We start from the raw sequence: 25712 nt of genomic DNA, 5'->3' as shown, positions 1-25712 counted from the left end.
TCATCAGCATGCATCTTTCAGTGTTGGCTTTTTTAAAAAATTCATAAATTTCATGACCATTTATTTTATAACATATCAATCTGGCAGGAAAAATAAAATTTATGTGTATATATATATGTGTGTATATATATATATATGGTGGTGTTTTATGTCCAGAAATGACAGAGCAGTTTCTCTCTCTCTCTCTCTCTCTCTCTCTCTCTCTCTCTCTCTCTCACACACACACCGTCGTGTTTAATGCTTCCCCCAGCTCTGGTCTTGTGTTGATTCATTTATTTCTTTCTGTCTGAACCTCGGAAGACGGAGTGTGTCGTGCTGTTTGAAGAGGAACATGAACCACAGGTCGATGAGTTTTAACTCCGCCGGATGTTTAGAGCATCAGAGGCTACCTGCGTGAGGCGAGATACTTCTGAGTCGGGGTTTCTTGTTATATATTTATTTTTGTGTTCTGGTAAACATCATAAGGGCTCGTTTCCTCTGGCTGATTTTTATGTGAAGGTTTACATTTCATTTTATGGCGTGTTGTCAGGTTGCTTATCGAAGTCGATGACGTCCTGAATAGGGATGGCACGGTACATGAAAAAAAAACACCCGAACCTTTCGGTTTTCTTGTCTCGGTTCAGTTCGTGTGTATGTCGCACGGTTCGGTGCATGCGCAGTGTAGCCCCGTGCTCAGTTTCGCACAAACATACATATAGACAGTATAAGTTGAGTACGGACTGCTGCAGAAATGTGAAGTGGAGGAGATAATGAAAGCTGCCCGGAGTTGGCGGATGCGCCCGTGTCGTTCAAATCCGGTGTGTGGGAACATTTTGGATTTCATGTTACTTACGATGACAACGGAAATAAAACAGTAGATAGAACTGCGACTGTGTGCAAGTATTGTGCAAAATGCATTCGATATGCTAATGACAACACTTCTAATATGACCTTCGTGTTAAGATGTTAAACTTATGCTTGACTTTATGATTATGGCCTTTGCTATTGTTATAGCCTCATTATGTTATGTTATTACATTATATTATATATTTATGTTTAAAATATTTTGACTTGTTTAAAAGACAGAGCTTGTAAGAGTTCCTCTCTTTTTCTTAATTTTTTTTTTTTGTAAGAGCTACACTGAAGTCGGCAGTTTGATAAATGCAAGTTAATTTCAGTCTTTGTGTGCTTAGAAGGCACAAGTTCCTGTAGAGAGAACAATACACATTCTCCTTTTTTTTGCCAAATAAATGAAAAGCATGTCATCGTCGATGTCTTCTCTCTTGCTTTTACTCAGAGATGGTCCCAATAATGTGCTTAAATTCAAGTCAAATTCAGTTAGTGCATGATTACATTACAAAAATGTTATTACTGTATCCTAAATTGTGGATAATTAAGCTAATAAGCTATATATCAAATGCTGAAGGAAATTTCTGGAGTGTTGAAGATTAAAAGAAAAAATAACAACAAGAACCGTACAGAACTGAAAACCTTGACCCTAAAACCATGATACGAACCGAACTGTGGGTTTTGTGAACCGTGCCACCCCTAGTCCTGAAGACGGTGGGAAAACGTTACGGCTTTCCGTTTGACCCTTAGTAATTACACAGCGTCCACTTCATCAAAAGTTCTAAGATTGCATTTCTCAGAAAAACCAACGAGCGGCTTCGTGTGGCTAAACGAATCCCTTTTGTTTTGTTTTTTTGTGTTGCTCGATCGTAGCGTCCCTTTTAAACGGGTTAAAAGCAAACTGCAGGACGTTCGTGGCCTTTATGTCTAAATTATACTGATTTCTACTGACGTGCGGTCAGGGAAAGTGGATTCGATGCTCTTCCACTGTCAGGCAGACGGATGTGCCCGAGGAGTTCTCAGACTCCAGCCTAATTAGCCCTATGGATCCTTCTCGGACTCGGACCTCGGAGAAAAGGCAGCTCGATAAATGTAGTGGTCCAGCGGAGCAGAAAGCACTCAGTGACGTTCCCCTGGTGGTTTAGAGACACACGTAAATCCTGGGTCTTTTTAGAAATGTCTAAACCAGGAAGTGTTTGAGTCTTTGTTTATCATCTCATTTTAATATTCAAACGTATGTTAATGAGCGCAGACCGTGCGGTTTTGGTGGAGGATGAAACGTGTCGATTGTTGTGGTGACCGTGTGGTGATGCTTGTGTTTGTTTCTTTCTCACTGGATTGTGTTTGTCAGTCAGAAAACACAAGCTCGGTTTCAGGTCATCTGTCAGTTGTGTAGGAGGTGTATTGTGCGCGCACACACACACACGGTCTACAGATGCCTTGTTGATGAGAGAGTACATAAGTCTGGTTCCTCTCAAGGTTCTTCTTCCTTGTGTTGTCTCAGGGAGTTTTAATGAGCGAGCCAGAGGCAACTGGGGCAAAAAAGAGAGATTTAATATTTATATCCGGATATCTGTTTTGTGACAGTGACTTGTTCAAAGTGCTATAAGTAAAATGGAACTGAGAGGAAAAACCTCCTTCTCCTGCCTCCATCAGAGTAAATCTGCCCCCCTCTCTCTCTCCTCCATGAGAGTAAAAACTGTCCCTCCTTCTCCTGCCTCCTTGAGAGTAAATCCACCCTCTCACACCTCCATGAGATTAAGAATTTCTTTTTGAACCTGTAACTAATCCAGGAAATGAAAACAGGAAGGATGTTCTGTAATTGAAGTCACATAAACTTCAGCATGGAGTCATGCTGACTGCACAACTCTGAACATACGGTGGAGAAAAATGTGTGTGTGGTGTGTGTGTGTGTGTGCGCACATGGTGTGTGTTAAGTGAGCTGCTGGAGGACTGTGTGAATCAGATCATTCCTCCTCACCGTTCCTCTGATTCTCATCATTAAACCCTCTCTGTTCCGTACTGTAGGTAGCTGCAGATCAAAGCCGACGTCTTCGTCCTCACTCCGTACGCTGCACCTGAACACTTCACCTGAATCAGCACAGTGAGCTGCTTTTTATATTCGCTGTTTGTTTAGCTTGTGATAACGGTTCGCTTTAGACGAGCGAGCAAATAAAAAATACTCCAAACTGAAAAGCTGATTAAACAGACTGCACTCGCCTCGCATGAAGAAGCAGTCACACTACACCTGATCGTGTGGGCGGGGCTGTGTGATCAAGGGGCGGGAACAAACGTGAACCTCCTAATCTTCACTAAAGAACCTTTAAAGACCGCAGGATGTATCGTATATGAAAATAAACAGGATTCTTGTGCATGAACGGTTTTGTTCAAGACGACTCGAATTTTTAATTCAGCACATTTTAAAATCCTGAGTTCCTTCGAACGCTTTATCTCTCATTTCTGTCTTTAGTTTTTGAATCTCTCTCTATATAAACGGTGTGTTTGGAAGGCGGTGGAGTGTGAAATGTGTTTTTAATAGACGGAGTGAAAGGCGTGTGAGTGATGTGAGCCTACACACTGCTGCATGAAGCCCTGATGATGTACCAGTGTTTCATGCCGTGGATGAATCACTGCCGAAGCTGGAATATGGAAATGAACATCAGTTTAAGATTGTCACAGCAGACACGCTCTCTATCACTCCAACACGCCGCCCTCCAACACGCCGCCCTCCAACACGCTGCCCTTCAACACGAGGCTTTTTTCAGGATTTCAGGACTTTATTCTCATAATATTGATATAAAAAAACAACTTTTAATTTAAACTGTTGTAAAATTTATCTCAAAACACTCCAATTTAATTCTCAAATATACTGCAGCTTTTATCCAAGTAATGTAAACTATTTGACCAAATGTTTGTGCACCATCAGACCCATATATACTTGTTGAACGAGTTTTTTGCCCAATTTGTTTATTTCCAAATTTAGCAATAGATTGTTACGTTGAAAAAGTTAGAACACGTACAGTGGGATGTCAGAGGATCAGTCAGGTAGTTCGTTACTATGGCAACCTTAACCATTTAAGCAGCTTTGGCCTTCTTTGGCATAACAAAAATGAACAAAACATTTTACACGCAGTGTCTGAAAAATGTGTCCAGATCATGTCATGTTTATGAGCGTTAATTAGCTCGTTAAAACTGCCTACTGAACTAGTTCTTATTGTTTATGGAGAAATGCCACAAAATAGCATTAGTCAGAAAATATTCTGTTTATTTCTGTTTATTTTTGTTTTTTTAAGCTGTGGCATGTCTACCAGGAAAGGAAGAAATGAGACAGGAAGTGCGGAAGGAAGTAACGAACAAAAAAAGAAAAAGAAATTGCACACAGGTTTCAGTCTTTTTTTTACATCGATAAAAAGAACAATGGCCTGTTAAATCCTGACAGTATAAGAGATTGGCCAGAAAAACGTGGCATGTTTTTACAGATTTCTGCCGTTTCTCCTCTGTGACCCGGGAGAGATGAAGTCCGGTCCCCTTCCGTATACAAGGCATCTGAAAACAATGCTTCTTAAAACTCCACACACAAACATTCTTCAGTCTCGGTCGAACCAAGCTCAGAGTTCCTGATTCGGCTGATCGTATCATATAAGTGCCACAGATTCCAGCCACATCTGCCATGACCTTTTTTTTTGTCCCTAGCCGGAGAGTTTGTTGCCATGGTGAGGAGAAAGCGAATGAGCGGGCAAAAACCTCGATGCTCGATGAGGTTCGGATGCTAATCACATGTCTGATCTCGGCGGTGGTGCATCCCTTAAGCAGGAGGAAGTTAAAGACTGAATGAATGCAGAGCTTTGTGTTTAACATAAGGAAGGTTTAAAAGGTAGACAAGGAAAAAAAAAAAGGCCAGAGCTGAGGAGATGGCCTGCTCTGTCAGCGGTGGGTAGGACGTGTTGGCTGCGTGTCTATTTTAATCCGCACTTTGACGTGCAGTAGGTGTGAAGTGTTGGGAATGCATTTCTAACGACGCGCCGAGCCGCCAGAACGTACAGTAAAGCCTTCTGCTGCCACCGAGCTCTGCGTTATGTCCGAGCCGATCAGAGAATCCGCTCCGCTTTACGAAGTTTAGATTTCTCAAGTTAAACAGCAGGGCGCCGTGTCGAGCGGTGAATCCCGCGCTGGTCCACAGAGCGTTTGTTTACCTCTCGTACAGAAGAGGATCCTTTACTCCTCAGTTTCCAGATTTGCTTTGGGGTTGTGTCTCAGTCGGCTCTCTAGCTCCCTGAGTAGTGACTCACTCCACGGACCACCGGTAAGGGCTCTGACTGGAGAAAACCAGAACATATCAAATATTTCAGATTTTGCACATAAACTCATTTAGTTACCGCTCATTAGAAAACAAGTTCCAAAGAAAAAAAATCCATGTTGGATACAATAGAAATGGTTCAGTGTTACATAGAGAGACTTTGTGTGTCAGGATTTATTGTACACATTCCAGCATTATTTTTTGTTCCGGGTGACATCGTGCCGTCTCATCTCTGATGCGTTTAGCATGAATAAGATCCACACCGCCACCTCGCTGTGACGTGATGAACTGATGATCAAAAAGTGTGTAAAAGTCAACGAGAAGCTCGACACGAGGGAGAGGGAAGGCAGAGATAATCAGAGGTCGATGATAAGAGAAACATCAGCCGCAAACGTGTGTTTGTGATCTAATGCAAAGCAAAAGTTCACACCGTTCAGTGTTGCCAAGCAACCGCATCTTAACTCGTTAGCCTTCCGGATAACGAAAGACGAAGGAATAATCAGAGGAGCCATCATGTTAGAGATGATGATGATATGATAATCATCATCATCATCATCATCATTATCATGATTAATAGTTACAGTGGAAGCGATAGCACAGTGCGAGTGTTTATTAGAGAGCGATAACGAGCAGCGGTCACTCGAGCGGATTCGGACTTCAGTCAGAGCGAGGGACAGGTGTGAAATCAACAGGTGCCCGTGTTGACGAACAGGTGGACGAGTTCTCACACGTCCTCCAGGTGTGTCAGAGAAATGTTCATCATTTCATCATCTGCTAATCAACAACCAACCTCGGTGGTATCACCGCAGCAGGACGATGCGTTCACTTGATAAACAATCCTCTGAAACGAAGAAGAGTCAGCGAGCGGATCAAGGAAAAGAGCGGCTTTGATATTTTTTATTTATTTATTATTAAACGTTAAAAGATTTATTTATAATGTATTGCATAAATAAACGTATTTATTAAATATTATAAAAAGTGATTTTAAAAAATGACACCAAAAAGCAGATTTAAAAAAGAAATTAAGATTTAATACTAAATGGCTCAAAAAATTTGTTTAGAAAAATCTATAATAGAAAAAGAGGAGAAATAAAATATTTAGCTCAAAAGCAGGAAAAATGTAAATAAAATCAGTGCCGGGTAAATAATATTTTAGCCGAATTTATTGTATCTTGATACCTGAAGGCATTTCACAAAATCAGAACAAATCCAGTGGTTCTGTATATAAATAAGCAACAAAAATAAACATTGAAAAGTAGGGAGAAATAAAATAATAATAAAAAAAAAGAGAAAATACAAAATGTTATTTAACTCAAAGGAAGAAAAAGCGAAGAAAATGTTTTCACTACACAAAAGTGAACAAAAAAGGGCTTAATAAAAAATATTTTTTTTTGTTTTTATTTTTTGTTATTATTTATTATTATTATTTATTATTATTATTATTTCTGCTGCCATGTGATTGGCTGATTTTAGAAAATTGCACTCATGTTCCTATTAAAGTTTTTTTTGTTGTTGAAAGAAATCCCTGCAAAATAAGTTTGACTTTTTTTTTTTTTTACCAGTTTTTTATTTGTTGCTGTAAAATTTCAAGTCTATGAACTCGACCTTTGAGAAGCTTTTGATTTCGTCGAGCATTAAATTCGTTTTTAAGCTTTTAATTTTTATTTAAATTTTTTTTTCTTTTACATGATTCTTTTCCATGTGCATCTACAAGCCCATTGTGTGTGAACATTGAGTCGTTGTGTTTCTGGTGAATGTCCCGTCACTCTGTCTGGCCGGCTCAGAGGCGTCTGAGAGCGAGAGTCAAAGCCATGACACATTTCAGCCAACAGACCTTTCTCTTATACACACTGCAGCATAAAGGCCTCTTTTTTCCTTTTGCTGCGAATCGTGAATTATTTGTTCTCATATTTCTGCTGTTTTGCATGAGAAGACTCGCCCACTGTGTAGTTATCCAGTAAATAATGCTCTATTCTCACAGTAAAAGGAATTTACACACACACACACACACACACACACACACACACACACACACACACACACACACACACACACACACACACCATCGCAATGCAGATGTGTTATCAGATCTGTTATCATTGCTGGACATCTCGAGCTCTGTAACTTTTCTTCTTCCAGAGAATAATTTATTTTAATAATCCCTCACGCACACTAAGGTGCACTATGACTCACTCGCACACTAAGGTGTCTGTGATTCCCTCACACACTAAGGTGTCTGTGACTCCCTCACACACACTAAGGTGTCTGTGACTCACTCGCACACTAAGGTGTCTGTGACTCCCTTGCACACACACTAAGGTGTCTGTAACTCCCTCGCACACGCACAGTTGTCTGTGACTCCCTCGCACACACTAAGGTGTCTGTGACTCCTTCACACACACTAAGGTGTCTGTGACTCCCTCGCACACGCACAGTTGTCTGTGACTCCCTCGCACACACTAAGGTGTCTGTGACTCCTTCACACACACTAAGGTGTCTGTGACTCCCTCGCACACACAGGTGTCTGTGACTCACTCGCACACACGAAGGTGTCTGTGACTCCCTCGCACACACGAAGGTGTCTGTGACTCCCTCACACACACGAAGGTGTCTGTGACTCCTTCACACACACTAAGGTGTCTGTGACTCCCTTGCACACACACTAAGGTGTCTGTGACTCCCTTGCACACACACTAAGGTGTCTGTAACTCCCTCGCACACGCACAGTTGTCTGTGACTCCCTCGCACACACTAAGGTGTCTGTGACTCCTTCACACACACTAAGGTGTCTGTGACTCCCTTGCACACACACACTAAGGTGTCTGTGACTCCCTCGCACACACACAGGTGTCTGTGACTCACTCGCACACACGAAGGTGTCTGTGACTCCCTCACACACACGAAGGTGTCTGTGACTCCCTCACACACACTAAGGTGTCTGTGACTCCCTCACACACACGAAGGTGTCTGTGACTCCCTCACACACACGAAGGTGTCTGTGACTCCCTCACACACACGAAGGTGTCTGTGACTCCCTCACACACACGAAGGTGTCTGTGACTCCCTCACACACACTAAGGTGTCTGTGACTCCCTCACACACACTAAGGTGTCTGTGACTCCCTCACACACACTAAGGTGTCTGTGACTCCCTCACACACACTAAGGTGTCTGTGACTCCCTCACACACACTAAGGTGTCTGTGACTCCCTCACACACACTAAGGTGTCTGTGACTCACTCGCACACTAAGGTGTCTGTGACTCCCTCACACACACTAAGGTGTCTGTGACTCCCTCACACACACTAAGGTGTCTGTGATTCCCTCACACACACTAAGGTGTCTGTAACTCTCTCACACGCACAGTTGTCTGTGACTCTCTCACACACACGAAGGTGTCTGTGACTCTCTCACACACACGAAGGTGTCTGTGACTCCCTCACACACACTAAGGTGTCTGTGACTCTCTCACACACACGAAGGTGTCTGTGACTCCCTCACACACACTAAGGTGTCTGTGATTCCCTCACACACACTAAGGTGTCTGTGACTCCCTCACACACACTAAGGTGTCTGTGACTCCCTCACACACACTAAGGTGTCTGTGACTCCCTCGCACACACACTAAGGTGTCTGTGACTCCCTCGCACACACACTAAGGTGTCTGTGACTCACACAATAACTGTGGTCCGTTCCTACATTTATTTTTTTCTGCATTAATTTCTTCCAGTCCAAATTTACCAAAAATATAAAGAAAATCATTCATATAAAACACAGAGGCTGAAATCATCTACTGTTCTTTTGGAACAGATTTCTGTCTGTTTATCGTCTGACTATAAACACAGTCTGTTTATTCCAGAACATCTTTGCTCCAAGTTGACAATATTTACAGGATCGTTATTGAGTATTTATTGATGTTTTCATGAAATAAATTTATTTATATCAATTAAATCAATTAATTCTGACTTTCTTTCTGACACTGTTACAAAGTACAGCCGAGCGGAGCGTCCAGCTCTTCGTCTACCTCTTCCTCCTCTTCCTCTCCACCATGTCCTCTAAGAATCATCCTCCGCTGATGAAGAAGCACAGTCAGACCGATTTAGTGAGCCGCCTCAAGACTCGGAAAATCCTGGGTGTTGGAGGAGAGGATGATGATGGAGAAGTTCACAGATCAAAGGTAAAGAAAACCAAACAGGAAACGCTCAAAACTCTCTTTCTTTCTTTCTTTCTTTCTTTCTTTCTTTCTTTCTTTCTTTCTTTCTTTCTTTCTTTCTTTCTTTCTTTCTTTCTTTCTTTCATCAGTGAATGAATTAATATTTTCAGGTTTAAAAAGCAACACCTCTCCTAGCCCGGGGTGCCAATACTTTAATCTTAGTACACACAGCAAACCCCAAAGACCCCCTCCCCCCAACACACACGCCCCTCCAGTCTTATTAGATGAAATCAATAAGTGTCTCTCGGTGTCCATGTGTCCAGTGAGAGCCCCTGTGACTGACATGACATGAAGGTCAACATGAAACACACTGTATTCAGAAGCAGACTATGAGTTTTGTCCTGTACGTCATCAGACTCCAGACTGTGTGCGGCTCGAATCAAAGGGAGAAGCCATTAAAGCTCCTGTCGCTCGGCCTCTTGTTAAACTCCTGTCTGTGTATAAATCGCTACCTTTTAATAATAAGATGAAGGAAAACGAGTTATCACTCTCTCTCTCTGTCTCTCTCTCTCTCTCTCCTCATCCCTCTTACTCACTCACACTCTCTCTCTCGCTCTCCTTCTCCCTCTCTCTCTCTCTCTCACTCTCTCTCTCTGTCTCTCTCTCTCTCCTCGTCCCTCTTACTCACTCACACTCTCTCTCTCGCTCTCCTTCTCCCTCTCTCGCTCTCTCTCTCTCTCTCTCTCTCTCTCTCTCTCTCTCTCTCTCTTGCTCTCTCTTGCTCTCTCTCCCTCCCTTATCTCTCTCTCTCTCAATTTCAACAGTCTTTATTGGCATGGTCTCTCGTACATTGTTTCGTACACTGTTTCTCTCCCCCCACCCTTCTCTCTCTTTCTCTCTCCCTCTCTTTCTCTCTATCTCTCACTCTTCAAATGATTCATTCACACAGGAAATCAGCCGTTACCTCAGCAGGAAATTTAAGTGGTTTTTGTTGCATTTTTATAGTGTTTTTGTCTACTTCCTGTCAGTCCCAGCACTTTCTCTCATCCGCCTTTAATTAACTGAACATTTAATCTTTATCGGTTAAACTCTTACTATACACACACCTTTTGGTAAACTCTTACTATACACACACCTTTTGGTAAACTCTTACTATACACACACCTTTTGGTAAACTCTTACTATACACACACCTTTTGGTAAACTCTTACTATACACACACCTTTTGGTAAACTCTTACTATACACACACCTTTTGGTAAACTCTTACTATACACACACCTTTTGGTAAACTCTTACTATACACACACACCATTTGGTAAATTCTTACTATACACACACCTTTTGGTAAACTCTTACTATACACACACCTTTTGATCTCACATTTCTTATTAACTCTATAATTATTAAACATTGTATAGAACATATTTCGCCTCCCTCTTCACCTTCTAGACATTTTCTCCTGTGATAAAGAACTCTTAAACCTCTTAAAGGTGGGGTCTCTGTTGTTTGAAAGCCAATGTTGAAATCACCAAAAAAAACACGCCCCCAACCCAAATGGGCCCCACCTCTGTATCAATAGCTCCACCCACACATACATGCGTAACCCAGACAACTTTATCATAGCTGAAGGGAAGAACAATACGATTGTAGATAAACAAACAAGCAAAAATGCCACACAAGCATAATGATGTAAAGGACAAAGGCATATATTAGTTCTGTGTAACAAAGCAAAACCAACGTTACTCACCTATCGAGAAGGAAAAAAGCGCCTCGGCGTCTTAAGTAAAGTCGGCCACATATTCACAGAGTTTCCCGAGTCAATAACTCCTGAGCTAAACGCTGTTACTACACAAAACGCGGTTGTAGCTGCTTCTCTACATTACTACGATAGAAAAGAGGTGTTATTTGTGTAGTAACAGCGTTTAGCTCAGGAGTTTCTTCTTTCTTTCTTTGTTTTTATCCTCCATGTCAACGTTAAAACCGCTTTCTGCTAATGTCACATGCGCACTGAACACTATCGACAGGACACGCCTCTTTCTGCTCACTGGCTACATTTCTCAAACATTGTGCCCCCCACCTTTAAAAGTCCTCCTCAAAAACACTTTTTGACCTTATGAGCTCTTTAAGGTTTAAGATGCTTTATGAAGAACTCCTCTATTTCATAGAATCTTTCATGAATACAGGCCTCGGAGTTCAAACCTGCGCAATCCATTGACGGGAGACAAGACAGCAAAATAGTCTTTGCTTTCTGGTGGGAGGGGCAGACTTGGTCTCCACCTGTCAATCATAGTGACTCTAGCCAATCGTAGGTATCTGTGAGCTCATGTACGTGTCAGGTCTTCGATTTCCTGTCGCTCCAGGATTTCACCATTTTTTTCAATTGCAGAAATTAAAGAATAATTAAACAAACGCTGCGTAACAAAAATATACGGAGCAAAATTAAGTACTTTTTTTTCAGTCACAACGATCGCAATAAACCGCATTGAAATCCCGGAGGTCTCAAACTTTACTTTATATATTTATTTATATATTTTAAAATCAATAAAAAAAGATCCTACAAACCCAACGCAGCTGGAGCATTTCCACGGTAAATCTCACCTGGTTTCATGATCAGCTTCATGCTTCGTCTGGAGCTTCAGATGGAAATGAACACTTGACTATTATCAGCAGTAAAGATTTCAAAACAGTGTTGATCTCTTCAGCTTTCCTGTTTTCTCTTTTTCTTTTTCTTCTTCCAGTTTAAGAAAGCAGTGACCCTACAGGAATAACAGAAGTGATATATACAGTATATTACAGTGAGATTATGACATTTTGTCGCCCGGAACGTTTTTGCATCATGGGAAACCACGTGGGAAGCATTTAAGTGCACAAACTACAGTCTTATCTGTCCTAATCTCAGCGTGAGCACATTAGTATGAAACACTAGAGTATTTTTGCAGAAGTGATTACAGTGTGGCATTTCTACATTTGCCCTAAAGCACTTTTTGTGCTGCTGGAGAACCGGCTCTGCCGATCTGTAAGCGATCAGACGTCCTGATTAGAGGAAACACTTTAGTAGCGTTTCTCTGTAAGTAGCTGTAATGTGTGCTTAACGCCGTACGATTGTTGAATTTGTCCTTGGTAAGTCGTGTTTAAGTGACTCGTGTCTCGATTCCGAATGAGCGTAGAACGATAATAAGGTACGGATTCCAAAAATCTTCCAGACGCTAAATAAAGGAACGAAAAAACTCGAATAGAAGGATTTTATTCACCAGATGATTACTCTTCTAGAATTGTAATGATTTATAATCACACATTCAGTGTTTATAATGATTTATAATCCAACTCTGTGTTTATAATGATTTATAATCCCACATTCAGTGTTTATAATGATTTATAATCCAACTCTGTGTTTATAATGATTTATAATCCCACATTCAGTGTTTATAATGATTTAATAAACCCACCTTCAGTGTTTATAATGATTTACAATCCCACTCTCTGATGTTTATAATGATTTATAATCCCACTCTCTGATGTTTATAATGATTTATAATCCCACTCTCTGATGTTTATAATGATTATTAAACCCATTCTCAGTGTTTTATAATGATTTATAATCCCACTCTGTGTTTATATTGATTTATAATCCCACTCTCAGTGTTTATAATGATTTATAATCCCACTCTTATTATGACGATGAGAATCTGAGCAATCAGCAATAAGTATGATTAAGACCGAAAATGATTAAACTCACTAATACTTTTTGTGTCCTGTGACACACGAGGACGACACACCTACACGAAGCGCTATTTGTTTGTTTGTTTGTTTGTTTGTTTAATTGATTGATTGATTGATTGATTGATTGATTGATTGCTAGTCTTGGGCCATGTTATTAAAGAAAGATAAAATCAAGCATTTTCCGTCGCCTTCGGATGACGTTGCCGTGACCGAGTTTAACAGCGAGCCGTCTCTAATTTTAACTTTTCTGCAAAGCTCCATCAACACTCACCCACTAGACGAACACGAGGGAGCACTCACGTTCATCATCCTGAAATATCCTCAACACCACCCCTGTGTATGTGAAGAAGGAATCCTGTCATACTTTCCGTCATCATCATCGGCCACACTTGATTGCATTAAAATAAAACACACGTCACTTCCACATCTCTTCATTTCTTTTATTTATTTTTCTGTGAGCAGGCGGCTCGGAGTTTCCCGCTCGCAGCTCCGTTAAAACCTCTTCAATCCTCGTGTAATTCTTCTTCTCCTCCAATCAGCCCCTCTTAACTTCTCCACTTGGTCTTTACATAAGAGAAAGCTTTTAGGCTTCTCTTTATCCGAGCCCGACGTCGACGCAGCAGTCCTTCACTCTTACGGTTTAATGCGGCTTTGAGACGTGGCTGCAGTAATTGGAGCTTTTAACGCAGCTCAGAGTTCGCCAGAAAATAATAAAGGATCGCAGCATCAGGATGCTGGTTAATCTTTAATCCTAAGTGCAGATGTATGAACTCAACGCGTTTGTTCGAAGGTTTTATCCGTTTACCTTTCTGTCCGTTTGCTCGTAGCACTTTTTTTACTCGTGTCTTCTAAAATGTAAACAATCCTTCTCTAAATAAAATTCATTAGTCTGAGAATTTTTATTTTATTTCTTTTTTAATTCATATGCTGAAATCTTACGGGCGTGAAGCTGGGACACAAAACTTAACGATGCGTCGTTTTAAGGTTTCTGAACAAAATGACAACCACATTTGTGTTACTTTAAAAATAGACCTTGAAAAAGTTTGGTCAGAGGTTTATTTATTCTCTACAGAGATTAAGGTTCATTCTCGATCCAAAATAATACAAAAAAAAGTGTCAGGACCCCAAGAGCTGTCATTAAATCTGTCTATAAGGAGAAGTTTATTTAAGATCCATGATGAAGGAAAGACAGATGGATGGATGAACTGAAGGGACGGACCAATGGATGGACCAATGGATGGGAGGATGAATGGACGGATTGACTGATAGAAAGTTAGATATCTATCTATCTATCCATCCATCCAGACGAAAAAAAAGATGGATGAACAGACAGACAGACAAAAAAAGATGGATGGGCAGACAGACAGACAGACATACAGACAAAAACATGATGGATGGACAGACAGACAAAAAAATAGATGGATGGACAGACAGACAGACAGACAAGTGCATTTCATCCATGTCTCTAGATGTAAGCTCACACGTTCAGACTCCATAACTGGCTTTTTAACCTTCTTCCATTTCTCAACAAACAAACAGACGCCTGCGTCGCCTCTCAGTCCAGGCTTTTTCCCCCCCACACTCGATGTCAGGACGTTAGCGAATCTGAACAGTCAAAGCGTCACCGGGTAACGACGTACTTCCTGTGTGTTAGATTCCCTTCCTTCTGAAGAAGATGCTCCACTTATGAAAACATCTTAAAAGTTTCAGGAAATCGTTCGGAACGTTTAGCAGACGTTCCACACGGCTCGAGCTTCACTACACTCTGCTCGGGGAAATCAACATGCTGTGGTTTTGTTTGTGTGTTTACTCAGTAAGACTGTGTACATCTTCTCCACATGTGAATTATTCATCTGAATCATGATCACAGGATCATCTCACCATTCCTCCGTGCAGCATTATCCTCCCCAGAGGAAGCAGGATCCCACTCTGTATTCATCAGATCCAACCTTGAAATACCAGCCTCATCTCATCTCATCTCATCTCTGAGAAGCTGACTTTAAAATGCATTTACATTTACAGCAACTTTTCCTGCTAAATTCAGGGGAGGGGAAAAAAACGTTTATAACAAACGTTTATTCATTTTTTCCCCCACAATTTTTCTCTGATCAATTTTTTTTATTTGTTGATTTTTGTCTCTGCTAAATTTATATGGGTTTTTTTTTTTGGAAGATGTTTTTTTTTGTGCCAAAATTTTTTTTTTTGGAGAATTTTTTATTCATTTATTTCTATCCATGATTTATCAAGTTCAAGTCAAGTTGAACTTGATAAATCATCGATATAAATAAATTAAATAAATAAATGAATAGATGAGTTCTAAAAAAATAAATTTAATAAGTTTGGTGTAAACCTGGATGCTCATTAAATTCTATTTATTTATTTATTTATTTATTTATTTATTTATTTATTTATTTATTTATTTATATCAATGATTTATATTGATGGTTTGTGAACAAACCGGCAGCAAAAACAAATTCAAAAAAAGTTTAACGATTATCTTTTATTTATCTTTAATTAAAAAGATATTTATCAGAATTCTTTTGTGTACAAAGTAAAAGATTTAGCACAATCACATTAACACTGTACAAGAGCAGATCTGGATGTGATACGGTCTTATCTCCGATCCGAACTCGTCTGATTATCGAAGGCGACGCTGCTGTTCGTGCTTTTACACAAACCGCCTGCAGCGAGCGACACCTTTGTGGTCACATCCTGGGGATTTTTTTTCTTTGGTGTTGTTTTTGTTATTTTTTTTTTTCTCGTCTTTATCTCAGCAGTGTGTTTTTTTTTTACTGCCAGCTTGTGTGTGTCATGCTCCTGATTCCTACATAGAAACTCTACAAAACAAAATAATAATCTCATTAGAGCTGCGTGACTGGATGTGATATTCGGATTGATTTCGTCGTGATTTCGTTTCTTTTCTTTTATTTACTCATTTTCTTTTATTCTATTATTGTGACTCATAAAATTAACAGGATGCAGCTTTTTATTTTCTATAAATAAAAAATAAAGTTTTTCACTGTTTTGTTTTTTTTAAATGTATATAAAACATTATTTACATTATTTACAAAATATTTACAACTTTATTCGCACCTTCATTTCTGGGATACTGTTATGAATATGAATGATTAAAAAATTATGGAAAAAATATTTTTAATTTTTATTCATTTTTAGAATTATGACTATACATCCGGCCGAGGGCGTGAATACTTATCTGACCGAGAGTTTTCACTTATTATTGTTTAAATATAAATTCTGTTATTGCTTTGTTATTAACTATCATAGTATGTAGATTAAAGTCCAAAAATTTAAGGTCCCTTTAAGTCACTTGAAATAAAATTTATACAACAAACACGACGATGATGATGATGATGATAAAATGATGTTTTTTTTTTCACAGATCAGTCAGATGTTGGGTAACGAAATTAAGTTTGCTGTACGAGAACCCATCGGCCTCCGGTAAGCTGCAGTTAAACTGAGTTTACATGACTTTAAACTCAAGATTGTGTGTGTGTGTGTGTGTGTGTGTGTGTGTGTGTGTGTGTGTGTGTATGTGTGTGAGAGAGACTGAGAGACACAGGGTGAGAGTTGACAATCTTGAAATAGCATGCCATGTATATATGTATTTATTTATTTGTTTGTTTGTTTGTTTGTTTATTAAACACACAGTGTTTCTCATTACAGACTCTGGATCTTCGTCTCGGCCATTCTGTTCACAGCTACGGCTTTAGCGGTGAGTGATTCCGGTTTAAATTCTGGATCGTTTGAACACGTTCAGAAGTTTGAGGACTGAAATGAGGACATTTTTGTTCTCCTCTGCATTCGCCATCTTTGATCCTGTTAAAAAAACATAGCAAACAAAATGGCAGATCGATGAAGGTGGAAAAAGAAAAAGAAAAAGTCACCTCCCTGTCTGTTTTCTCGCTGTCGCTCGGCTCGCACCCCGAAAAGAAAACCCTCCCCAGGCTCGTGACGGTCGATGATCACGACGTCTATCACGCTGGGCGAATGAAATGATTTCATTTTAAAACGTGGTGTCTGTAGTTTTATTAAAATATCGGCGTCTGTTGTTGGACAAATAAATAAATAACATTCTGCTTGTCCTATACGAACCCTGACTTGTGATGCGTTCTGTACTGTGTGTTTGTCGCTCTTTCAGGCCCTGGCTTTCCCCAGCCAACTCTACCAGATGGTCTTTGAGCTCAGCACCACCAGGATCTCCATCAGACTCTACGGAGGAGCTCTTCTGAGTAGGTCCAGGGCTTTTCTATTCAAACCACTGCATCTGATTATGATGCGATTCTAACAGGATCTCTGCTGGGTGATGTTGGTGTTGAACAGATTGAGGCTCATATTTTGACAAATTTGCTGCTGCTCAGCGAAACGCTGAGAAAATGACAAGGTGAGAACGATGAGATCCTCATACTGAAATCCCCCTCATGCTGACCTGAGAGGAACCTGAGATCACGGATGAGCTGGAGCAGATGTGGGCCTGTGTAATAATCTGTTCCTGGGATGGATAGATCGATTGATGGATTGATGAATCGATGGAAGGATGGATGGATAGGTAGATGGATATATGGAGAGATAAGTGGATAGGTAGCTGGCTGGATGGATAGATAGATGGATGGATGGATGGGTGGATAGATAATCTGTTCCTGGGATGGATAGATCGATTGATGGATTGATGAATCGATGGAAGGATGGATGGATAGGTAGATGGATATATGGAGAGATAAGTGGATAGGTAGCTGGCTGGATGGATAGATAGATGGATGGATGGGTGGATAGATGGGTGAATAGATATTTAGATGGATGGGTGGATGGACAGATAGATGGGTGGATGGATGCATGGATGGATAGGTGAATGGATAGATGGGTGGATGGATATATAGATGCATAGGTGAATGGATAGATGGGTGGATGGATATATAGATGGGTAGGTGAATGGATGGGTGGATGGATGGACAGATGGATGGCTGGACAGATGGAGAGATGGGTGAATGGATATTTAGATTGATGGGTGGATGGACAGACAGATGGATAGATGGGTGGATGGGTGGATAGGTGAATGGATAGATGGGTGGATGGATGGACAGATGGATGGCTGGATAAATGGGTGAATGGATATTTAGATAGATAGGTGAATGGATGGACGGATAGATGGGTGGATAGGTGAATGGATAGATGGGTGGATGGATATATAGATGGATAGGTGAATGGATGGGTGGATGGCTGGACGGATGGATAGATGGGTGAATGGATATTTAGATGGATAGGTGAATGGATGGGTGGATGGACGGATAGATGGATAAATGGGTGGATGGATGGATGGATGGGTGGACAGAAGGGTGAATGGATATATAGATGGATAGGTGAATGCATGGGTGGATGGATGGACAGATGTATGGATGGATAGATGGATGGACAGACTGAGGGATGGGTAAAGCAATAGATGGATAAACAGGTGGATGGCAAGACAGATGTTAATTTCTTTAAAATGTTGAACAGTTGTTATGTTATTTTCCTGGTTAAATGCCGTCACGTGTTTATTCTCTTCTTATTCACTTCCTGCTGCTTTCCTGTCAGTTTCTCCGAACGTCAGCTCCGTGTTGCTGCTTTATTATTGTCCTCCCTCACTCCTGCTCTGTGACAGTGTGACAGCCTCTGACGCTGCTCACACTATTTACGCGAGTGACAGCAGAATGCCATCTCGTCTCGTTACCTCTCGCTGGGCTGCGGCTTCACGCCAAATATTTCCAGGCCTCGTAAGACGAGACGAGACGAGACGAGACGAGAGACGCCCCGTTTTATTTCTTTCATCGATTTTCTCTGCTGAATGAATGACAGATTCTGAGCGGTATAAATATTTGAAAGCCTGCAAGTTTTAAAAATGGATGAACTCTGTACGGTTCCTGCGAGATCTCACGCAGAGCCGAGTCGAAGCAGCGGGTTTAATAACAGCAGCAGCCCCCACCCTCCACCCCCCACTATTCCCGGGTCATTTTCAGGAGGCAGCAGTAATCAAACCCTGCAGGACGTCCAGTAACAGTGCAGAAGATTACAGTGTTTTGGAAATAGGGGGTGAATATTTCCTGCAAGTATAAACTTGAGAGCTGATTAGAAAAACAAGTCTCTCACATACACACACTCACACACATAGATTGAGACAGAAACACAGTCAGGAAAGAGAGACAGAGAGTGAGAGACAGCCAGAGAGCGAGAGAGAGACAGAGGGAGAGAGAGCAGGCAAGAGAGACGGAGGGAAAGAGACACAGAGAGAGACACAGCCAGAGAAAGAGACACAGCCATAGAGCGAGAGAGAGAGAGAGACAGTTAGGGGGGGGGGGCTAGAGGGGGAGACATCCAGAGAGAGAAAGAGACAGCCATAGAAAGACGGAGACAGACAGAGGGAAAGAGAGAGAGACACAGCGAGGGAGAGAGGGAGAGACTGCTCGAGAGGGAGACAGCAAGAGAGAGAAAGAGACACAGCCAGAGAAAGATAAAGCTAGAGACACAGAGAGAGAGAGAGACAGACAGAGAGAGAGAGGGAGGTGCAGTACATTTTCTTCTCATCTGTTTAGATTTTCTCCTTCCTCAGGGTGCACATGCAGAATCGAGCACTAATGGGATTACGTGCACATTTTTAGCTGAGACTCAGCAGGTTTCAACATGTGCACAACTTGCTTCTTTAACCCTTTCATTTCCCGCAGTGTCCATGATAAAAGGTATATTTAGGAGATATATATATATTCATAAAATTTGAAATGGAAACACAATAAAAATAAATCCTTACAAAACAAAAATTAGTAAATGTGAAAATTTCCAAATGAATATATATATATTTTTATTTTAATTAATTTAATTTTATTTTATTTTAATTATATATATATATATATATATATATATATATATATATATATATATATATATATATATATATATAAATTAAAAAAACATAATTATTTCTGCTCCGCACTCCAATCAACACTGAAGCTGTTTTTTTTTGGTGCTGTTTTTATTATATTTTTTTTTTGTCGTCTTTATCTCAGCAGATCTTTTTTTTTAATTGAACACCAAAAATTAAAGATTATTTTTTAAATTCCAAAGCACCAGTAAGGGATATCCTTTAACAACATTTAGCGATAATACAGTTTACAGTCATTTTGGAGTTGTTGTTTTTTTTTTTTCAGGAATAGTCTCTTTATTCACTCGTGATTTTTTTTCCTTGACACGTTTCTTATTAATCGATTAATCCGTTTTTGGAACATAATTCATATTTGCAGATGTTTTTTTTCAGGACTTCATGCATGAAGGGGTTAATTTTTCCAGCCTGGGCATGCTTGCATTATATAACCATCCCTGCATGAATCTCGACTCCTGGGGCAGCTCAGATGATCTTTATTACATAGCGGGCACAAAGCACGATGCACACGGATCACATGAAGGCCGGACAGAGCGGCACAGAGTGAGACGTTCAGGGTCAGAGATCATCTTAGTGCTAGATGGTTTATGGGAGTCAGCAGAGAAGCAGCAGCTGGTCTCAGTGTTCTAAATATTCGTGGTTATGGGAGGAGATCAGAGGGGTTCTCTATGAGTTCCTCAGCCCGTGGGTTAGATCATCAAAAAGTCCACGCATCTAAAGCTCCAGCTTCCAGTCTGAAGCCTGCGTGTGTGATGAGCTACTTGACGATGTAGTAATCAGAGATCAGTGTTTGAAACTCAGCCGTGTTTGACATGTTTGACTTTTTTCTCTACAGGTATCTCGTTAATCCTGTGGAACGGCCTCTACACGGCAGAGAAGGTCATCATCCAGTGGACTCTACTCACTGAAGCCTGTTACCTGGGTGTTCAGTTCCTCGGTAAGACGCGGTCCTTCACTCCTCAGCATCCATTTTACACACTTATATAAGGAGTAACACACACCGTGTCGTGCTGTAATAAGAAAATAATCAGCGACGGTGTGGTGCGATGTGACGTAGCAGGAAACTGAAGACAGAGTTTTATCCGTTCGTACTTACATCTTTTTATCCGTTCGTACTTACGTATTATCCGTTCGTACTTACATCCGCTGTCATTAAAACATCAGCAGCAGCATTCTAGCAGCTACAAACACACGTTTCCTCCACAGCTCTGCACTGGAGACTCCTTCCATAACACCGACACTTTTTAACGTCCGTTTGTTTTAGCAGAACGTCCGGCGTCCGACGAGCCCCTGCGAACGAGCCGTTGCTATGGAAACGATAACGTATCAGAACGAGATTGTTCACGTTTATGAAGTCGGGACTTGCAGCTGCAAGACAGTCAGAGCTGCTGTTGTAGAAAATAAAGCAACACCCTCTCTTCTGACCAATCAGCATCCAGAACCTAATCGTAACCACGTTAACATAGTGATGAATATTTATGAAAAGGTTTTTGAGAGGAGTCATAATGAGTCATAATCTTCAGTCTCTCTCTCTCTCTCTTTCTCTCTCTCTGTCTATCTCTCTCTCACACACACACTCTCTCTCTCTCTCTTTTTCTCTCTCACTCTGTCTCTCTCACTCTCTCTCTCACACACACACACACTCTCTCTCTCTTTTTCTCTCTCTCACTCTGTCTATCTCTCTCACTCTCTCTCACTCTGTCTATCTCTGTCTCTCTCTCTCTCTCACTCTGTCTATCTCTGTCTCTCTCTCAATCTCCCTCTCTCACTCTGTCTATCTCTCTCTCTCACTCTCTCACTCTCTCTCTCTCACTCTCTCTCTCACTCTGTCTCTCTCTCTCACACACACACTCACTCTCACACACACAAACTATTCCTTATTTTCTTTAAACAGACAGCATTACAGTGCCCTCTGCTGCTTTCAGTGTTAATTGCTTCTGCACATTGTATTATTATTTTTTATTTTTTCATGCATACAGTAAAGATAGAACACCTACAGGAAGAAAATGTTCATCAAATCTTTATGTAACACAAAGTTTCACAAACAGATTTATACACATACAGAGGAAAACATTACGCCCGCTGCACATTATTACGATCACAGGAAGGCGACGTAACGACGCCTTGACCTACATACACACAGCACTCCGGCTACAGAACGTGTTTCATTTTCACTCGGCTTCTCCTTTTCGCCACGTGAGCCGTGTGTCTAAAACCAGTCGTGTCTTCACAGTGACGTCGGTCTCGCTCCTGGAAATGGGAACGCTGTCCAACGGAGCTGCTCTGCTCCTCCTCAGCGACGCCGTCTTCCTCATCATCACCCTGTCTTACTACGGTCAGATCAGCCGTCGGTCCAAGAAGATCTGAGACGCACCTGAGACTCGTCTGTGCGTGCGTGCGCGTGTGTGTGTGTGTGTGTGTGTGTGTGTGTGTGTGTGTGTGTGTGTGTGTGTGTGTGTGTGTGTGAATACCGAATGCACATTACAGGGTTGATCTGTCTTGACGTGTTTACAAGATCAGTGACTCTGGTCATGTTGGTTTATTTTATAATTACACGGATCATTAACCCTGATGTTTTTTGCATCTACGTGAACCTCAGACTGGAGTCTAAACTAAGCTTCGGAAGGTGTAGAACTTTATATCTATAAAATAAAAATATCGTTATACTACATTACACACAGGAACGTATCAGTATAGAACGATGACACAATCTTCTTTTTTTTTTCTCCATCTTGTATGAAGTCAGCCGAGGTTTTCTTATTCAGTCGTCAGATGTGACGACCGTTTTATTTACAGTGAATTATGAATAAAAATAGTTCTAGATGAGGTAACCGTCTTAGAAATTGTGTGTGAGTTTTTTTTCTTCTTCTTCTTCTTTTTTTTCTTTGCTCTGAAGAGGTTCTCCGGTCCCTCGGCTCCGAGCAAGATCCGTTTTTAGGATTAGCTCTTAGACGCTAGACTGCTGGCCTACTTCTGCTTCTGGTTCTGCTTCATGCAGCTGTACGACCCAAGAATTCAGCATATAACGCAGCGATGCATCGCTACCTCACGTCAGTCGATGATCCGAGACTCCCGACGATCCGAACGATCCGAGAGTCCTGATTTCACGTAGATGCAAAATTCACGTAGTGACAAAAAACGAGTTGCGTCCAAATTCGATTACCGGCCTTCTGAGGTTCGCTCGTTGCGTCCAACGCAACTCGGACTCCCGTTCGTCTGTCAGAGTTTCGTTATGAAACCAGAGTTTCGTTATGAAACACTTCGATCGTCCCGTAAAATCTGCAACCTTTCCATTTTATTGAAAACTAATGCCGTTAGTTGGCAGAGGACTAAAAGTGTGAGCCACAACACACACTCTTAGCTAAATTATATCCAATTCAGCGAAAATTGGCCAAAACTTACAGGAACTTTAAAAAAAAAAAAAAGTGTCAGCTTCCTGACTGACTTTAAATAAAACAGATGTAACCAAGTATTAGGGAATTATTTTTTTTTTCTTTTTTTCTTTTTAATCTTCTGAGACTGAAACAAATCTAAGCTTTACATTGTGCAGACCGATCCTTTATCACTTCCTTTTTTTCTGTTATTTTTTTAATAAATTGCATAACGCTGTTCCGCGTGCTCAGTCGATTAAGGCCGTTTTTACACTTGGCTGTTTTTATTCTTAGCCCTCAGCACATGTTAGTCATGTTCTCTCAGCTGCTTTTGGAAGACGCTGATGACGCTGAGGTTTTTTTTTTTCTTGTTTTTTTTTGGGTCACAGTAGAGCTTCCACGTGTCAGGACCAAGTCAGGACCTTCTGACCAGTCAGGAGATGATATGAGGAGAAGCAGCTACAGCCAAGACAAACAACCTCCTCATCTCTAGAGTTCCTCCAATCCTTATTTCATCTATTTACAGACAATGATCAATCTGATCTACAGAGCGAGTCCAAGTGTGAAAGCAGCCTCGGAGAGGTTTCGCTTCGTGAGACGATTAGACACGACATTCGGTTTACTGTAGCTCTTCTGTCAGGACCAAAACGAAATCCGATGCGTGTAGCAGCTGGTCTCTCAGGACGCTTTCAGTTTCATCTTGTGATGGCGTTCAGATTACGGAGCCACGGGTTTGGGAGTGCAGGGGAATTTCCTGCTCAGGGCTTTTTGAGGTGTTTTCCTCATCATGATCTCATTTGATAATATTTGTGAGGAGAAAAAAAAAAACATTTTAGAGAGTTATTTTTGAATAGTTTGCTTCGCTAAGGGGTTTGTATATAGTAGTTTAAACTCTGTACTTTTTGTTATCCAGTGTGTAGACTCGAGACCTGCTAGCCTTCGCACACAAGGGCGCTATCTGCCCTCTTCAGCATACACGAACTCACGCGATCAGTCGGCGTCTGTCTGATTGAAAGGAGAGACCGGCGAGAGTAGATTACACGTTACAGATTGCGACTGAAGAACACACCGTAGGTGTTTCAGACTCTCCGATATTAACTGACTCTACAAGCCCCGCCCACTTCCACTATCATCTTACCTTTGACGGTACACGGAGAATATTTAGAATCCGTTAACGTGAAATAGATCCCATTCATCCGCCGGTGTGGAACGGATCACATCGATCATCATGGCGACCGTTCTAGATTTAAAGATGGCGGTCGGTTCTCCAAAACGTTCAGACTACGTCACTTCCGCGCAGTTACGCGTAGTTTTAAAGCACGAGCTCGGAGCGGCGTTCAGACCCAGAGCGAAGGTTCTGAATCGTCCAGTGAAAACACTCTCTACCTTCTTTATTTTATCTCTACTCATTAACGAGTGTTTAGTGATTAACGTAGAGCACGGATCAGTATAGAGCTGTTTGTCCGTTCGTTTTTTTGGTTGATGTAAACATATAAAACACTTGTCCTTCGTAGTCGTAGTGTAGCAGTACAAATGTAGCACTAACAAATTTATCCTATTCTATTAACTCACCGAATAACGGAAAGAAAAACGTTTAACATCTTTGTCGTTCATGCCGTCGAATAAAATCCTCATCAACACTTTCTCTAATTCTTACCGCCGTCATTCTTGTTGCATCAGTGTTAATATCATTTCTGTACGAAAACCCACTGCTCGTGTAGAACTGAGCGTTTGTTCGGTTTTTTTTGACTAGAAATATAAAATTAAAAGGGTTATATTTGTTATATGGTGAATAAACGTTCCACTCTTTTTTCAGATTAATCGGTTCTCGTTAGTCACGAATATCAGAACGGAGTTTAGGAAGAAAAAAGCTTCGGTTTATACACTGATTTCTAGCGAACGCGTCTTTATCTCCACAGCCACGCTCACCGAATGCACTTCTGTTTCTTATTTAGGTGTCACAAGAAAAGAGGTTAAATCTTATAACTATAACCGCGTATAAATAACGTCGACTTTAATCCGATAACCCGGAGGTGTTTCATTGTGTTTCAGATCTTTATCTGTGTGTGAATCAACAGCTCGGTTAAATTAGCGTGATGGTACAGTAGATATTAGCATTTCTGTTCTTCGATTGAAACGTTTCCTGCGATCATGACGTCAAACACGTCCCTGGAATCGATTTGTCTCAATGTGTTTGCTGATCTTTAATAACCAAAATTTTCACCATGACTTTATTTATTTTATTATTTTTTTTTTGTTTGGAACCAGATTTCTGGGTTGTTGTGTGTTGAGTTTGCGTTGTACAGTCGCACAGCTTTCACAAAAACGACACGGCCGTCACCGGACTCCTTCACTCCCGACTGCGTTGTGTGTTTCGTTTCCAAAAAAAAAATACAAAACTCTGTACATACGAGCAT

The 25712-nt window shown here is 40.9% G+C and overlaps 1 protein-coding gene across 6 annotated transcripts in view; it reads left to right on the top strand.

The window, feature by feature from the left end:
• Positions 1 to 25712, top strand: part of tp53i11a (tumor protein p53 inducible protein 11a) — a 30493-nt gene that overhangs the window by 4306 nt on the left and 475 nt on the right. Inside the window, exons 2-8 of one of the 6 annotated variants that reach the window (XM_027178475.2) lie at positions 9115 to 9301; positions 16400 to 16458; positions 16684 to 16732; positions 17159 to 17249; positions 20760 to 20861; positions 22158 to 22311; positions 23685 to 25712. The exon at positions 23685 to 25712 is cut by the window's right edge and continues 79 nt beyond it. In XM_027178475.2, the coding sequence (XP_027034276.1) occupies positions 9173 to 9301; positions 16400 to 16458; positions 16684 to 16732; positions 17159 to 17249; positions 20760 to 20861; positions 22158 to 22291 (564 nt within the window). In that variant the 5' untranslated portion in view covers positions 9115 to 9172 and the 3' untranslated portion in view covers positions 22292 to 22311; positions 23685 to 25712. Of the gene's footprint in view, positions 1 to 2856; positions 2933 to 9114; positions 9302 to 16399; positions 16459 to 16683; positions 16733 to 17158; positions 17250 to 20759; positions 20862 to 22157 lie in introns of all 6 variants that reach the window. The other 5 variants (XM_027178478.2, XM_027178477.2, XM_027178476.2 and 2 more) reach the window with 5 other exon arrangements.

Source organism: Tachysurus fulvidraco, chromosome 2 (genome assembly GCF_022655615.1).
Source record: "Tachysurus fulvidraco isolate hzauxx_2018 chromosome 2, HZAU_PFXX_2.0, whole genome shotgun sequence".
NCBI classification, from domain to species: domain Eukaryota; kingdom Metazoa; phylum Chordata; class Actinopteri; order Siluriformes; family Bagridae; genus Tachysurus; species Tachysurus fulvidraco.
This window is presented reverse-complemented; position numbering and strand designations above follow the sequence as displayed.